This window comes from Rhinolophus hipposideros (genome assembly GCF_964194185.1).
Source record: "Rhinolophus hipposideros genome assembly, chromosome: 12".
Lineage (NCBI taxonomy): Eukaryota > Metazoa > Chordata > Mammalia > Chiroptera > Rhinolophidae > Rhinolophus > Rhinolophus hipposideros.
In genome coordinates, this window is record NC_138058.1 from 48,369,364 (window position 1) to 48,387,092 (window position 17,729).

General features: G+C 35.7%; 1 protein-coding gene across 8 annotated transcripts in view; it reads right to left on the reverse strand.

Moving 5' to 3' along the window:
* The window catches only part of MTA3 (metastasis associated 1 family member 3), a 159,539-nt gene that overhangs the window by 19,435 nt on the left and 122,375 nt on the right, over positions 1–17,729 (reverse strand). For 3 of the 8 annotated variants that reach the window (XR_013994636.1, XM_081068721.1, XM_081068723.1), the window contains 5 exons: positions 17,058–17,132; positions 15,250–15,308; positions 10,280–10,401; positions 7,570–7,721; positions 6,491–6,713 (listed from right to left, as the gene is read on the reverse strand). Coding sequence is in view for 5 of the 8 variants with exons in the window: in XM_081068721.1 (XP_080924847.1) it covers positions 6,491–6,713; positions 7,570–7,721; positions 10,280–10,401; positions 15,250–15,308; positions 17,058–17,132 (631 nt within the window). In the remaining 3 variants the exon portion in view is untranslated. Of the gene's footprint in view, positions 1–6,490; positions 6,714–7,569; positions 7,722–10,279; positions 10,405–15,249; positions 15,309–17,057; positions 17,133–17,729 lie in introns of all 8 variants that reach the window. The other 5 variants (XR_013994637.1, XM_081068722.1, XM_081068720.1 and 2 more) reach the window with 3 other exon arrangements.

Sequence of the window (17,729 nt, forward strand, 5' to 3'; positions counted from 1 at the left end):
AGATACTGTGAGGATGGATGTTAGTTCATAAAAGTTCACATCACACTTCTCATACCCTACCATAAAACATTTCAGACAGAAAAATAAAGTATACGACACAAACACTCGCTGCATTTTAATTAGCTGTCATTAGGATAGAAGAGATGTGGAACATGGCTGCCTCTCATATCCCAGTTGCTATAAAAACAGAGTTTGAAAGGACAAAAAACGTATTGAAGTTTCTTAAATTGGCAGATATTGTTATGAAGCGTAACAGTAGCTTTAGCAGGTATGATTCTGCTAAGTTTATGCCTTTTTCCCACCTTCAAATATTGTACAAAAATGTCCTACAGGTTTTCTGATTCTACTAGAGAATTTGTCCTTTCACAGTCAAAGACCACATTTTTAGGCATATATACAGGAAATTTCCTTTGACATCAACAGGAATTCTCTGCACTGTAAGTGTTAAAATGTACAATTCGATCTGGAACCTCAAATAATTTAAAATTTAAAATTAACTTTTTCATATGCTCTAGCCCCCTCACCAAGGAAACTCTTTTCTAATAACTATTAAACAGAAAAAGGTGGGAAAATAGCATTTTAAAAAATATTGAAAAAGACAAAGCACATACGAAAGAGATCGTCAAATCAGAGGAATCTGAATAGGTATTCCAAACACTGGCTAATTATCATGCAACCACTGTCAACTATAATGATTCCATTTCTTTTCCTCCTATTCAGTTGATTACCTTTGGGGAATAAAATTACTAAGCTATGAAGATTTGCACCTGTTAATAGTGAAAGTACAGGTGGAAATATGATAAGCATATTTTGGAAGAGTAATCTAAATACTAAAATGAAGCCCAAATCCTTCAAGATTTAAACACCTGTCGAACCACTGTGAGTTAATACTGAATAATTCCTTCCTCATATTATTAATTTACCTAAAATTCAAGTTCTATTTGGAATGTGGACAAGAGAAAATTTTCTCTTTTCTATTAATAAAACAAAGCTTGAATGAATTATCTTCGTTATTTCCTCCATGTTTTGAACAGAGGCAATCACTGTATTACTAGTAATGAGATTAACTTTGTTCTTTATTCCAGTCTACAAAGCCCACAGGAAAAGTGTCCATGTGGCTCAAGTGCTGGCCTCCCATGTAACTATCACCTTGACAGGAATCATCAAAGGGGGCCACCAACACAATACCCCAAAATATTTCACTTGAAACTGTCCTAATCTGCTTTTCTCATTCAATTAGTTGGATTCATTATGTGTTGTGCCAAGTGACAATTTACAGAGCACCTGAGTGGGAGACCAAAGCTCTTTAGAAGGATCCATATTTTACTAATCTTCATTGCATTTTTTAAAAAGTAGTTGGTGGCGAGGATTTAGTCTCAACTATGAAGAAATTGGGACAAAAGGTGCTAAGACTACCTAGTTACTGTTTAACATAATTGCAGCCATTCAGCGATATACACTGAACACAAGTGGGAAAAATGCATTCTGCCCAGAGGGAATGATCAAAAACGATAATCAGGTCCACACATGAGTTGGTTAAAAAGAATTTAGTCTGTACTCAAGACCAGGCCAGTGGTGCCACTTGTTAGTCCTTGCTCTCAAATTACTCACCTATTTAAACAAATTCATTAGCATGCATTAAAAGTGCACTGATAAAGAAAGCAACCTGAGAAATGCCCAACGAACTCAGAAGAAATCAAAAATCTGCCCAAAGAGAGGAAGGACATCTGCACCTCACTCAAGTTACTTGACTGAATACAAGGCACGTTTCTTGGGCTTCCAAGAGGACGGTCTACATCTCCTTGAGGTAAACCCGGAAAAACACTATTAGTTTTATTGCAACTCATGGCCATTTTTCTAAACTGTTTTGGAAATATTAAGGGAGAAAATGAAATATAAAAACTGTAAAAAGTAAACACTGCATTAAAATTCACAAAATCATCTCACAAGGGATTTCAAGATTTCTGTTAAAATAAAACCATCCACAGAATTTTCTTTTAGGAATTGTAGAGGCATTTCTAAACAAGACATAAAACCCAGGGCTATGAAAAAAAAAAAGGTAAGTTCAACCTTTTTTTTTTTTAATTGGCTTGGCAAATACATTATAAACAAAGTCAAAGATAAAATAAAATATTTGTATCACATACCATGGAGCAAGAGCTTTCTTAAAATATAAAAAGTTACAAGTCAGTAAGAAGTTTATCTAGAAAATAGGCTGGGGCAAAAATAGTTGACAGAAAAGTAAATACATATGGTTTTCATGTATATGCAAAGATTCCTGTCTCATTCAAAATGAGAAATGCAAGCTAATACAACTTACATGTCATCTGTCAACTAGTCAAGTTTCAGACTGGCAACACTGCTGGCAAAGTCTTCTTCTCTAGACATTGTAGAAGTGTAAATTGTAGTTTTCTGAGGGCAACTGGGTAGCAACTATCAAAATTCAAAATGTGTGTTCCATGACCCAGATGTTTTACTTTTACCGATCTGTCTTGTAAGATACATTCACATTTCACACATCAGTATGAAATGATATCCATAAGGATATTTGTTGCAGCGTAACTTGTAATAGAAAATTATTGAAAATAACCTAAAAATTCTTAGGTTAATTTTTAAATAACCTATTTTAAAAATTTTAAAATTAACCTAGTTTTTAAAAATGTAGTCCAGAATACCTCTGGATACTTTATGTGGTTACCCCTGAAGAGGGTAGGACTGGGAATGGTGATAAGACCTGTAACCACTTTTGTATCTTAAGAAAAATTTAAAGAATCCATTCAAAAACAAATTTTTATCAAAAATAAACTCTCTACCCAAAATACCAAAATTGAAAAACCAAATTGTTCTCTCCTAATGGTAGAGATTAAAACACCACAAAACTTCATATAATTATTAAGTTTGGTTGAGGCATCTCTAGAAAAAAATTAAATATATAACAAATGTCTTATGAAAATGGGACGTTGGGATATTTCTGAACTAAATTAGCATCTTTGAATGGAAAAAAAGGACTCCAGGTGCCACGTGGAGAACTTCCATACTGGAGAATGTTGCTGTCATTCAAGCCTGGTGTGTCACCAACTCAGAAACCACTTACTGACCAATGCAAGTTACAAAGGTGGTGGGTGTGTATCATTTGGACCCTCTTCTGTAAGATCTAGCGTCACCTATAGAAGGCTAGTAACACCTACTTCCTGAATCTTAAAACAGTAACCTTGCTCATCAGGTGTTGAGTGATTTTCTAGATCTTTGGCTGAAGTCATCTGGTAACTCAGAGGTAATGTCTGATGGTTAATAACCAAGGCCAAACACCATTATTACACCGAGGCTTAATTTTTACTGAATGATGTCAAGGTGGGGGAAGAGACAAGCTGTCTGAAACTCAACCCTGTTACAACCATGCTATCGGTCTGCAAATCCGGTCAAGGACATGGTGCTTTTATGTAATGTTTGGTTTTTGGTCTACCAATGCATTTTTAATGAGCACTATCTATGTGGGTAGAACTGGCTCAGGAAACCTAATGTTAGTAATTTTTGGCATGGACATATATTCACACATAAAGGTATATTATTAAAATGGGTATGTGGAAAATGGGTTTTAAAAATCATTTTCCCTATATGTATATGTACATACTTTTAAACATGCTGGTTATACTATATGTTCATTTCAGTTTTTAGACTATTTCAAAATAGGAAATATATTCCCATGGTTCAAAATTGAGTCTAAAAGGATGTAAAAGGATGGCAGTCTCCTTCTCAACCCCCTTTCCCTCTCAGCCTCCCAACTTTTTTACCCCACAGATGTTATTTCTTCTTGTGTTTTCTTTAGGACACTTTACACATATGCAAACAAGAGTGCCCATTTTACTATATTGTAGCCCTTAATAATGGTTTCTTAGTGAAAATAAAGGGCAGAGTGCTGCTCTAACAACCCCCCCCAAATTTCCTCTAAACAAGGATTAACTTAAGAACTCAGTTACAAGTATGCTCTTCCCCATCTAATTAAGTTTATCTCCTTAGCTCCTCGCCTCTCCTGCAATCTGTCACCATTAACTCTGGCTTTCATACTGGTTGTGATGGTTCTGCTAACGGGGTTAACTTTAATAGTCCTTGTAAGAGGAAGAGGCTGAAGTTCACGGGGAGAAAGACTTTCCGTTCCCAAGACTGATGAATTACTCTAAAATGCATTAATTGGATCGAATTATACCAAGAATTAAACTTTCACCTGATCTGAAAGAACATTCATACTGCATCAGAGTGATTCTTAACTTGTTGCGTGAGGGACAGGGTCACCATTGCCTTTGAGAAACCAAGAAATGCTTACAAAAAGAAAACCCCAAACAAACACAAACCTTATACACTCCCACTGGACCAAAGACAGGATTGCTTAAGGACATCAATGGTTATTAACACCTAATCTTGCTAACAAGCCAAGATCAAAGGATCTGTTGAAGAGGTTATAATAAGGTAGATATGAGAAGGAAAAAGATGATAAAAGAATAAATGAGATGCTAGGAAGAGTTTGTTAGTTGCTTCTCTAAAAAAAAAAAAGAAAACAATAACTGAGTAGATAAGATGGCTGCTGAAACTTTGTAATTTTAAATCTCAAGGTGAAATTAATTCTTCTGCGAATCTAATTCTCTATGTAACTTGACCAATGAAGCTAAATACAAAGTGGGTTTCTTGATTCATCACAACAAATGACTGTTCTATTATTATTATCAGCAGCATCATCATCATGTTTGTAGAAATAAAATATAGGTAATTTAATCTTTGTTTTTTATTTTTTATTTTTTTTAGTAGCATGGCCTTTCAATTGAGAGGAAAAATTAAAATGAGGCAACAGAGAAATATACCTCATTGAAGAATAATCAAGACAAAGACAATTTGCAAATTCACTGAGAAATGAACAGAGGAGCCATGACAAACACAAGCTTTCTCAGCAGCCAATTTAGTTGGTGATAGTTTCTTTTCCATTCGGAGGAACAAAGATGATGGATCCCGGCCAATTTTAGTGGAAGAATGTCATTCATTTTCTTTCTCAAATGTTTTATTATTCTTTTTATTTAAGAAAGTACATATAAAGGTATGTGTTTTAAATCAGTTAAGCAGTTAAGATGAATAAAAATATTTCCAGTTCTTTAAAATGGATTTAGTAAGTGGTAATAGCATAAATCCATGAATTCAGATATGCTAGCACGAAACGTCAATGAAAGCCTAAATTCTCTAAGTAAGTCTGATGTAGCTAGATTTCCCCTCCATGGAACTCAGCGATTACTACCAATTTCCAGTCCCTGTACAAAGCACTTTCAGTCTTCTTATGAAGCTTTTACCTGTAAGTTTTAAAGCCTTTCACCTATTCTATGAAAATTATCTTTAGGAACAAAATGTTTTTCAATCATTACTCCTGTTATGGATACCCTCTTTATCTAAATGGAACATCTCATAATCAGAATTCTCTTATCTCACAGATAAAGAAAAGCATCTACTGAGTATCTTTAATATTTCCTATCTGTTAAGCCAGACAGCAAATTTCCCCATCCTTTAGGGGAAAAAAGTTGCATGGCTCTCACATGCTAGCCAGGAATGTGACTGAAAATAGCAAGACAAGAATCAGAGCTAACACACAAATTATGGACACATTTAGGGGCACCTAGTAATAACAGAACAATCCACAATTCATTGGTACGTATGACCTTTGTTCTAACAAAAAATTGAAACATAAGCAAGACTGAATGCGTTGAAAATGAAGAGTAATACAGTCATGTAAATGTTATGTGGTAATATATATATGATTATGAAATGGAAACCAAACTGGACAAACAGGAAGAATGTTCAACCATAATAAATTTGACACTAGCTTATAAAAACTAAATGTGTATTTTCAGAAAATTCATCCAAAAGACTTTAAAATTCATTTATAATTTGCTAAATATTCTAATAAATCTAGCAGTTGTTATGAAACAATGAAACTTCCATAATACCGTATAATTGTAAAAGGTTCATGAGAAAACAAAAGGTCTACAAAGACATACAATTTTTAATCGGTGTAAATTGGCAAATTTTATTCAAACCTAATGAATCCATGTAAGACTGGACAGTGTGTCTCAGTTATGGAATTTCACTGTAACACCACCACTCTTGGGGATTTATTGTGGCACTATGTTACAGGTAAAAGTGCCTCAATAAGGGCTTTTCAGGCTATTCCTCCACAAAACCCACTGGATAGGACCGCTTTGAACCAGTCTTTTGCTGAGCACTACTCTGTCATCAAGACTGCAGAGGTTTCAATGTTGTTTTCTTTTTTTCAGGTTGGAATGATACAAATGGAAGCAGACAAAAACAATGTTAAAAAAATAAACCAAATAAAAGGCTGTACACAAGAACTTATGTTTATTGCAAACGAAAACAAAAACAAAACAAAAAAGAGAGGGAAAGAGAGGAAATGGTCAGAAGCACAACACATAAGGTTAAGAATTTAAAAGCATCTTACATTCTGCCCTAATGGCAGCATAATTAATAGGAACAAACGGCCGTCTCGCTGCCTGCCGCAGCCGGAGGGTATTTTTGCAGACCTGACGAGCAAATTTTGTGAAATATGTAGTGTGAAGGAAGAAAGCTTGGCGGGTCTTCACTGCAGACTTGGGGCTCCCAGTGTTGCGGACCGGCATCCCCTGCATGGCCTGGCGAGACACGTGGCTTCTAACGCGCGGGTCCTGCAGAATCAGACACCAACAAACGCGTGAAGCCCAGCACTGGTCAAAGGGCATTACCACCTGCATCATGCTCAAGGAAAAGTGCCATTTTTAAATCTTCCACTGAAGCATCTATAATTTACCATCCTACCCCCAAAGAAGAGACATAAAAAGGGCGTGCTTTGGGGAAGGGGGTAGGGAGTAGGGAAGAAAACTGGGTTGGGGGTTCTGGTGTGATCCTACATTTGTTTTTAAATTGACTTTAACAGTCCAAAACCACATTCCCAAGAGTAAAAACTGCCAAGAGATTAATCCGATTATTATTATTTTTTTAACCTTGAAGGACTGCTGAGATCTTGGTAACACTCAGAATGGTCTCCCTCTGGTAGACCCTACAGGTGCTTGGTATCTGCAATCTATGAGAATTTTACTAAAATCATATTTCAACTGTTGGTCACCTCAAGATTAAGTCCACACCTCCTCCCTCCGATGATAGCCCAGGGGTGGAAAAAAGTTCAATTTGTATTTTCACTTTATGTAATAAGACACGTTTTCAATAGTATCTAAAGACTACAAAATAGCAATTAAAGCAAACATTTAATTTGTAAGCTCTCTTCTTATGCTAATGCCTCCCATACCCATTGTTCTTCTTCTGTCTCAGTAATCTCACGAGACAAATATTTTGAATACCTGAAAAGATTTGATTTGTCCCTGCCCCTCTCCTCATACCCGCCCTTAATACTGGGGTTCTGTATAGCTATAAAAACAGCTTTTTTGCTTTTAAATTATCCAACACTGTACTTCTGTTTTCAAGGACGGATCCAGCCATTGTAATGCCTGATATTTCTCCACACTAAAAGGACTATTGCTCGTGTACCTCTGCAGTGGGGCTGGGAGATAACTTCTCTTCTTCTGACTGGGTGGGCATTTTCAGGCCACCGTATTTTTTCCAATAGAGCCAACAGGTTGCACATAATCGACACTGCATGTTAGGTGGACCCCAAGAATACCACTGATGAGACTGTGTAGCTAATGATGGAGGAAGAATAAGAAAAAACAAAGAAGGCTATTAATACATAATTTATAACACCAATACACATATACTCAAATACTTAAAACAATTCCAAAGCCACTTTCAGTTTACAATGTTATCTTTCTTTCTCCTTAGCTTACAAGCAAACAGGCAAGTCTAACATGTACATATAATTTTCAAGATTCAGAATTCATTAAAAACCACGTATTTCTATCCATCAAGTGCCTGAGGGTATCAAAAGAGGTTATTAGGTGAAGTAGCCTATATAATATATTATGCTGCTGAGGGAGTTTTTGTTTGTTAATTTAAAAATGTTTTCTATTGTGTACATTTCTGGAAATAAGTTATTATTAGTGCTTAAAGTTTAAATTCAGATTTCCAAAACTATGGTTCAGAAACTACCCAGAGTTTAAGGTGCTCAGAGGGTCCCCCCTTGCCAGAGGCAGGATTGTGACAGAAACCGGTCTCTCTTTTCCATTCCCTTATTTCAATTAATAGACAAAAATAATTATTTTAAATTTCTTCCTTTAAAAACCAGAATTCCTTTGAAGCCTTATTATAAGTCCATATCAAGTGAGCATATGCAGCTGAGATCACAGCAAGCTTAAGACTAATAACTCAGTTGATGTATCAAAACACTGCAAAACTGTGTTAGTTTTGTTCTTCAGTTTAAATTCTGCCATATAACATTTATAGTATCCCCATCTGAAGTTTGAAAACTCTGACACTGAAACATTAAGTTAATAAGATGCATAAAAATGATTATAATTCTGTTGGCCTCAGCATATCCTTCCCCTGATCTGTTACGTCAGATCAAAATGTTCAGACAGCACAGCAACGTGTCAACTAACACTTCCAACTAACACAAACCAAACCAATATCAAAAAAAGAAAATACAGGGATCATTACAATCACATTGCCTTTTAGTTTATTGAGAATACTGCAGCCCTTATCATGTGTTATTTTTAGAGAACTCCTTGCAAGCAACAGCCTAAAAACCTATCCCCTTGTAATTTAAAAACAAGTTGATTTTTTAAAACACGCACAAATTATTAAAATTCTACATGTTAGACATGGATTGGATTCTGAAAATATAATTTCACTCATATTTAAATATAGATTTTTACCCAAACTAATAATGAAATGTAATTTAATATTTGTCAACAAACGTCTTTCTCCATAATTAACTTACATTCAATTAAAAAGTGACAAACAGAAAATACCAAATTTTCCCTATAATGATAAACCTTATACTATATTAAGATACATTTATAATAGATTATTTTAAAATATGGATCTAAAATAAATATTATAAAATTAAAATTGCTTACCTGTCATACGCACATAAAAATGACAAAATAATTATTTAAAGGGATATATGAAAATACATGAGTGTGAAAGGGGTTTGTATATAAAAAATAAGCTAGATTAAGCCATTATCACTTATCTGCAGGATTCTTTAATCTTCATTTAAAGATAAATGGACTTCAAAATCTAAGAATTCCCAATTCAAAGATATTTATGATGCAAACAATCCAAACATTTTGACCAAAAGAAGCTAATTTTCCATAAACTGTTTCCCCTTGTGCTCCCATGGTGCAGAAATAGTTAAACATGTACCATTTCTATGAAGTAAACAATTTGTCTGGCTCACACCTTCCTTAGTTTCAGGAGAGATAATTATATGATTTGTTTTAAAAGCCTTTTCTAATGCTGAAACCTGGCGTTGAGTATGGAGCAGAGTTACAAATGTCCCTCATCCCTATGTCCTTAAGGCAGCAGGCTCCCCCAAAGAGCTGCTGACACAAAAACTGGGCACCAAGTAGACTTTTGATAAACATTAGGTTTCTCCCCTCTCATACCCAGGCCACTTTGGTTGGAAGCAAACATAGATGATAATGTCACCAATACCCCATTAAGAGTATATTGTTGTTTGAGATTTTAAATTAACATAAAAAGTGTATCAACTATGGGACAGTGCATCTCACCAACCCACTATATATGTAATACTGCCAGCCTCTGGTTGGTTTTTGACGTGGACAAAGACACTGGAACCCTGAAGCCAAAAGCAAGTACCACAAAGCATCGTGTCCCAAACCAGTGCTTGGAGGGAACATGGTCTGAAGACTACAAATAGCAGTTTATCCACATATAGGTCTTTCCTACATACTTATTTGGAGCCTTTAATTTGTCAAAGTATCCTGAGAAACTCCAAAAGGGGATTTGGTATATTTCATGGGTCCATGGTTTGCACAAAGCTAATAACAACTCTGAATGCAGCTTAACTAACACGGCTATGGAACACTCAACATTCACAGGACCCCACAGAAACAAATCGAAGGAGAAACCCAGTACCTAAATTTAATGTGCAGGTGGAAAGTAAGGATGGGCATCTATTCACTCCGAGGCTCCATACTTGCCCCTGCTAAGTACTGGCCTCACGTACCTCGAGAAAGCTGCTCAACACCTCCCAACCACCGTGCCAGCGGTTCCCTGCACTTCACTGAAAACAGGCCCCCAAAGAGAAAATAAAGCCCTGCTGGAGAAAACTTACCATAGCAGCTCTCGCAGGCTCGCCCTAAAAGGGGATTCTGTGGCTGGAACGTGGTCCCCACGGCTCCATTCACAGCACCAGGTTTGCCATTGCTGGTGGATATTTGGTTGGGATTTGGTTTGCTGCTTTCAATGAAATGTAAAGTGAGGTCATAAAATAGACTTGTATGACAAAGCTTTATATCTCATTACTGATTTGTCTTAACCACATATAAATACACATCTGAATGTTTGAAGAAATAAATTGGTAAAAGTGAACCCAAACCGTTCATCTTTACAATACAAAGCTATGTAAGAACTAATCTCTAATACCCGACACTAGCCATCTCTCTTCTCCTTCTAAATACAATTTCCTTTGGATACCCTCCGAGGCGTTTGAAAGATATAAGTTATTAAGCTTTATAAGATATCACAAATTCTCGTAAGAAAAATAAAACACTCTTTTGGATCAAATAAATTAAGCCAAAGGCAGTGCAGCATGTTGAGAGAAAACCACTGTCCCTGTACCTGCTGACTCTACGCGTTGGTTCTTGAGGGAACGGTACAAAAGCCACATGTTCAACACAGACATCGGATGTCAACAGGGCGTTATTTCTAGAGCAGGGGTGTCCAAACCTTTTTCAACGTTTTTCACCAAGGGCCATATGCGGTAAAATACACAAACAGCCAGGCCACTCACTCGAGGTGAAGTACGTATTGCCTCACCTGGTTTATTTAAGTAAACTAAATATATTTTTGGAATTTGCTGTGGGCCAATTAAAAATGGATTGTAGGCCGCAGTTGGCCCGCGGGCCACAGTTTGGACACCCCGGCTCTAGAGGTAAGTTAACGTTTTTCAGGAGATTTTGGCTCCTCATCACAATTTCTACTACGTTTGAAGTTTTAAGAGGAAGATTACATAACATTTCAAATTAGAAAAACCAATAAATGTATTTTCAGGTTTTCTTTTCAAGAAAAATTTTTTAGGAGGAGGAGAAAGGTTAACATCAGCATTCAAACTTCCCAGAGGCCATAATTGCTCAGAAACATGCAGCCCAGATTATCCTGGTACTTACTGGGCAAACATGGCTAACTTTTCCTCATCTAGGGTAGGCTAACTCCCCTGTTTCTAAGCCACGCCCAAGAATACTGCCCAGGTACGTATAGTATATCCTCAATAAACTCATATTCATTCAACATTAACAGTGCATGATCTCAAAGAGCTTTCCTGTCTCTTTGTTAGACAGGAAATAAGCCAACGCTGAACGACTAAATGCAGACTGCATCACCCCATGGTTGCTGAGGTAATGAGAAGTCAGTACTGTCAAGACACTTGGAGTTTCAACACGGAGTCGGCTCAGGAGTTTCCTCGTGGCTATTTCTCATTCCTACAGTTCCATTTACCAGCAAAAACTTAGTATGTAAGCTTGGCCTGACGGCGAATTAGGATTTCTTTCTGGAATTGTTACTGTTAACTCTTAGGTGGCTCCCCAACACCACCCACAGAAGAAATCATTGAACCTCTGAGTACACGGAGGTCCCTATTCTAGAAACAGGGCTATTGTTTCCACTTCTGACCTGTGCCAGCAATGTATTATTTTGAAGACAAACTGGTTTTTAAAACACATTTTAAGCCAGACAGAATATATTTCTCTTCTTATAGTTTTCATGTGAAAATGTACAAAATGAAAAGTGGTGGTTTAGAATGACTAAGATTTCCAAGGGATATTAATAATCTTTCTGATTTTTAAAAAATCATATTACGTATAGATAGAAATGCTGGCCCGTTGGAAATTAAATGACGGATATAATGTCAGAAGGCTTCCCAGAAAATATGAAAATTTTCTGACATTTAACCCAGGGCTAAATATATGTGTTGAAAAAGAGCTAATACAAATTTACAGTTGAGCTGTCTGAAAAAAGAATAACAGTAAACACAACTTCAGTTGTTCAACTGAATCTACAACGTTATTTGATTGAAGAAACCACTGACTTTAATGTTATAATAACTACAAAAGGAAACAAGTATGTGAAGACGAAACACAGACTCAAAATATGAATCACTTAAAATATGTTTTGCAAAAACCAAATACCTACAGATTAATTCTCAGGGGACAAATGACTAATGTCCATGTGACCATTTAAATAAACTTTTACTGTGAGACAAACATATAAAGAAGTTTTTACGGCTGCATTATGTGAAATGCCCTTCTTTTTATCTAATGTCCGAACCTTTCCTCCCTGCTCATCTGTGCTCCAGATCTCACCCATCCTGCCCTCTTGAGAACTTTGTATATGTACTTGATTCTCTTTCCTAGACCCTCCTTATTACCTTGTAAACATATTAGCCCTATTTAACTTTCTCATTTCTCTATCTCAACCTACCCCTCAAAATCAAGAATGCTTTCCACTGCCCTTTCCAGCTAGTTGTCTGGAGAGCTGCACATCTTCAGCGTCTGCGGCTCCCTGGCTCACGTGCGGTCCTCACTGATACATTAAAGATCACCCATGACCTCCAATGTTACTCAGTTCCCTGGCTATTGTTCCCCAGCATCTGACACTGTTCATTTCTTTCCCTCCTTGAAACACATTCCCCTCTGTTTTGATGATGATGGCCTCACCTCACTATCCTTTCTCAGCTATCATACTCAGCTATCATACCTGATATATAAATACTGGATTTCCTCAAGCTTGGTCCAGGGCACTTTTTTGTTCTTGCTCCTCCTAAGAAATCCCATCCATGGTTTCAAACATGCTGATGAAGCTCAAATTCGTATCTCTAGCCCAGAACTTTCCCTGGAGTTTAAGACCCACATAGCCACCAGTATATTTGACACCTCTTTGTGAACAGAACAAACCCAAAATGACCTAAGCTGGTTCTCTCCATAGTTTCTTAGCTTGGTGAAGGGCACAGCAACCCACCTAGCTGTGCTAGCCAGAAATCTGGGACTCAACCCTGTCATCTGCCCTCCACTCCTCCACACAAGTCAGTCACCTCCAAGCAATGCACTATGTCCAGGGACATGACTTTAGGTCACCTCCTATCACCTTTCCTCTCCAACAACTGCATAATTGGTCTCCTTACATCCAGTGTTACTCCCCTCCCCACACCATTCTCCAAAAGATAGCCAGTGATCTTAAAGTGATCACAAATGTGATTGTAACACTTCCTTGTTTAAAATCTATTTCCATTCTTCACCAGATGGATTAACTCCTGGCCCTTACCCACCATACCAGCCACATAAAAGCTCTTCTCTGTCTTAGTACTTGTCACACCGGGTGACAAGCTCTTTGGCATCTGTAATTAAAATGTAGCCTGTCTTCTTAACTTTTCTATAATACTTCTTGTACTGAACAGAGTACTCTTCATATAGGAGGCTGCCAGGCTCAAAAGAATGTACAGCATGAAATAACTCTTAATCTATTATTTGTTTTTAAATATTCTATTTCAGAGTTAACTGGAAAATTCTTCAAAGGACTCAGATTCTTATTCAACTCAATAATGTTGCTTCATATATTCTATTTATATATATGATTTATATAACTATTTTTCTTTTCTTTTCTTTTTTTTTTTTTAAGTGTGATTAGAAACTCTGTCTTGGGCTCCAAAAAAGCATTCATTTAGATTAGGGGTTGCACAGTAAATATTTTAAGCTTTGTGGATATTCTAACTCTGTCCCAACCACTGAACTCTGCAATTGTAGCACAAAAGCAGATGCAGACAACACATAAAGGAATGAATACGGCTGTATTCCGACAATATTTTATTTACAAAAAGATGTAGCAGGTCAGATTTGCTCCGCAGACTACTGTGTGCTGGTCTTTGACTCAGATTAAGACTCCAAAGTCAAAGCAAAACAGAAGAGAAACAATTATGTGGGTTACTAGGTGACTCCTGGCTAAATGCACTTTCCATTCAATGCGGTAGCACTGCCAAGCACTAGAACGCTGCTTTTGAAAATCTAACACACGTGAATTCCAACAGTACCCGTATTTTCTTTGGGGAGCTGTTCTTTTACAAATCAGTCAAATAAACTATATAATTTTTAAAAATGTTAGAAACCACTCTGCAAAAGGGACATTACAGCTCTGAGTAAAAATTATGAGCCCTGTAAATTACATATTATCTGCCTTGAGATAAAAGATTAATAAATATTGAGGCCTCCTATACATAAAAATGTCTTAACATATCAAAATTCAGTAAACAAAAGGCTAACTATAAAACAACTGTGCTGAGCTCATAGAGTGAGAAAAATCTTGGAATAGCACATAGAAAACTTTGTGGTAAATTTCATTTTAATCTCCAAAGAACCTGGGATAGCACTATAAACATGGTGCTCAATAAACTATTTTCCTGAACAAATGCAAAAAACTCTAAAAACTTCAAAGAAAAAAAGAGATTAGAATTCATTTAAAACGTAGCAGATGAAAAGAAAATTGCCATTCATTTTGATATAACAATGATTTCTAAATCCAAAGGACAATGACAGAATGCTAGACTGAAACAGTTAAAACCTATTCATTATTTATCCAACATTTACAAAGTATGATTCTAATTATTTTCCCTAACTTTTCCTTCCCCCAAGCAAACAATGTAAAATCATCAACCAAATAAACAACATATCTCAAATGGGCAATATGCACTGCCTAAACTGAATCCATTCAGTAACTCAGAAGTTGTTAGCTTTCGGAAACGCATTTGCTTCAAATAATAAAGAGTATCATTGGTTAGTTTCCTGATGCTTTCCCTGCAGTTGTGATAGAAGTACAGTACATGAAATTCTTCCTCTAGTCCTTTTCTTAATCTACTTGAAGTTACTCTCTCTAAAAGCCATTTTTCTCTCTAAATATATCACTGTAGTGGTGTAATGGGAAGCAAGTCTCGTGCTTTATAGTGGAAGAAAGTAAGATTCAAATTCAAATTTTGCTGAAACTGACATTTAGTTCTGACAGAATTAATAACAAGTATTTTAAAAGATTTTCATTACTTACTAAGTTGGGATATACACTTGTTTCAGTTTACTCTCAGCTTCTGCTGCTTTTAGACGTTTCTAATTCAAAAGATAGATAAAATATTTTACATACAGTGCCTAATAATTACTTCATTGCTTTAAAAAATTCACAAGACAATGAAATATTAAAGTATAATTTAAAACTGCCATTTTAAGATGTGCATATTCTTAAACTGCAGTAATTTCTAAGAAAAGTCACTAGATACTGAGGTACAGCACTGTAAGTATTAATAACATTTTAGACTTAGATTTAAAAACAACCCCGTTTCCCTCTTGTAAGCAACCATTTTCACATTTCAAACTTACTTTCTACTTATTTCTTTTTTGCTTTTCTAAGAAAAACCAAACCAACATATAATCCTTGTGTCTTTAGGATACCAAAGTAGTGTTTCAGAAAAATACTCAGAGATGATTAGTTTTCAAAGTCCAGGCAGAAAAAAGAGAGAGTAAATATTCTAAGTACAATTAAATAAGTGTTCACCCTCAAATGCTGGGAGATAGATAGATATGCAGTAAAATTTAAAGCTTGGCTGAACTCACATCAGATTTTAGGAACCAATTAGGAACCAAATGCAGAGAAAGGAAAAGGGAAAAGATTATGTCATCAAATCCAGATATTAACACAACAATGAATGCAAACAGAGAAGAAAAATAATGTGTGGAAGATATTATCAAACAATAAGACAACGTAAAATATAAAGCAATCTTCCATTTTCCCAATGAGGAGAAAACAAAAACTAAATTTAGGGAGACAACTTAAAACTTAGGGATGGAGTTAAAATTTCTGAAAATAATTTTATCCGCTTTTCAACTATTCTTCATGACATCATCTCCGCCATCTGTAGGGACTCTTTGCTTTGAATAACACGGGTTTTCCGAGCACATGGTCTTAACATCTACTTCAGTTATTTCAAGTAAGCATTTTTTGAATTATAAACGAAGTTGCCACGGGAAATTTTTCAACAAGCTATGGGTAGCTATTCACTACTCACGATCTCAACTCACTATGGTTAACTTTTAAAGTGATCTTTAAAATGTATTTTTATACATCTAACACTTGCCACAGTGTAATCACATACTTGGGAAAAATAATGTCTCAGTTAAATATATTTGCCCCTTTCTTTATCAGTTCTGATATGTGACCAGAAGACAATAAAAACAAGCACTGAGTTCACTTCAGGAAAATGTGCATCTCCCCAAAAGTAATATTAGTCAATGTAAGTAACTTAAGAGAATTACCTCAATTTGAAACATTTGGAAAGGACTCAAAAATAAATGATTCCCTGCTTTTGGAAATAATTTTGGAGAAAAATGTATGTATAGTAAGTACCAAAGCATCAAACTAGGTAAGACCAACTACTCCAGTTAAGGTCAAAGATTTAGGGGATATATCCACATAAATGTCATATAAGGTTTCCAAAGATATTTTAAAATATCTCAAATTGTATGGTTGATGGGACTGGTCTAAATTTTCAATACTTCATAAAAATAACTGGTTTAAAAGGTTTGTGCCAACATTGCATCGTAGGTCGTTCAGGTTGTTCCCATCAACTATACTCATGGAGAAGCAGCAGCAGCCATCTGCAAGGAAAAAAACTGCCTCTCTAGTGGTGTCTTGCCTACCGGCTTTTCAAAATGGTTTCATTATAAATTTTGAAGTATAAAAAAAATAAGACTAAAATCTTAAAATAGTACCTTAAGGATATGAAATCATGTTAACTTAAAATTGTCTAGAAAAGATGAAGCAAACAAAACAAACTGTACTGGAAGCAATATAAAAAAAATTACCTGTTGCACGTATCTGTCAGTAGTTTTCCACATGTAATAATATTCAATGATGCTAGTCAATGATTTCCAAGGGAGCTGAAAAAATATTTAACATGATAATGGAAACAAGCTACTGTAGAAATTGTTTTCCTTTAAAACTACTACTGTAAAAGGAGGCAAATATCCACATGGAAGTTCATTCTAGGAGAAATGTTTGAGAAAACGGAAATTAATTCTTAGCAAAGGGTACCCCAAACCAGTTATATTCAGTTAGAGATTCTAATACAACACATTCCATTTCTCATTTCCCATTTTGTTAAAAATTATAAACCTTAAGACTGATACTATTTCATGACTTACTCAGAAGAGCTGTTCTTGGGCTACAGGTGGGGTTGAAGTATAATTTTTAGAAATGATATTTAAATAGATTTAGACAGAGTCACTTTAAATTCCAAAACTGGGTGTCATTTGGTCTCTGGCATAATATTTCTCACCCTTTTAAAAACTGCTCCATGTTGACCTATTTTTGTTGTAAATAAAATAAAAACCTGCATCTCTGAAAAGAATATAGACGAGTGTGGTTCGTATTAGAAAAATAGAAGGCTTGCCTTCGTTATTTTCCATTATTCAAAAATGGGCAAATGAGCTGCCACTCATGAGACCCACAACCAAATATATTCAATACGTCCTTCT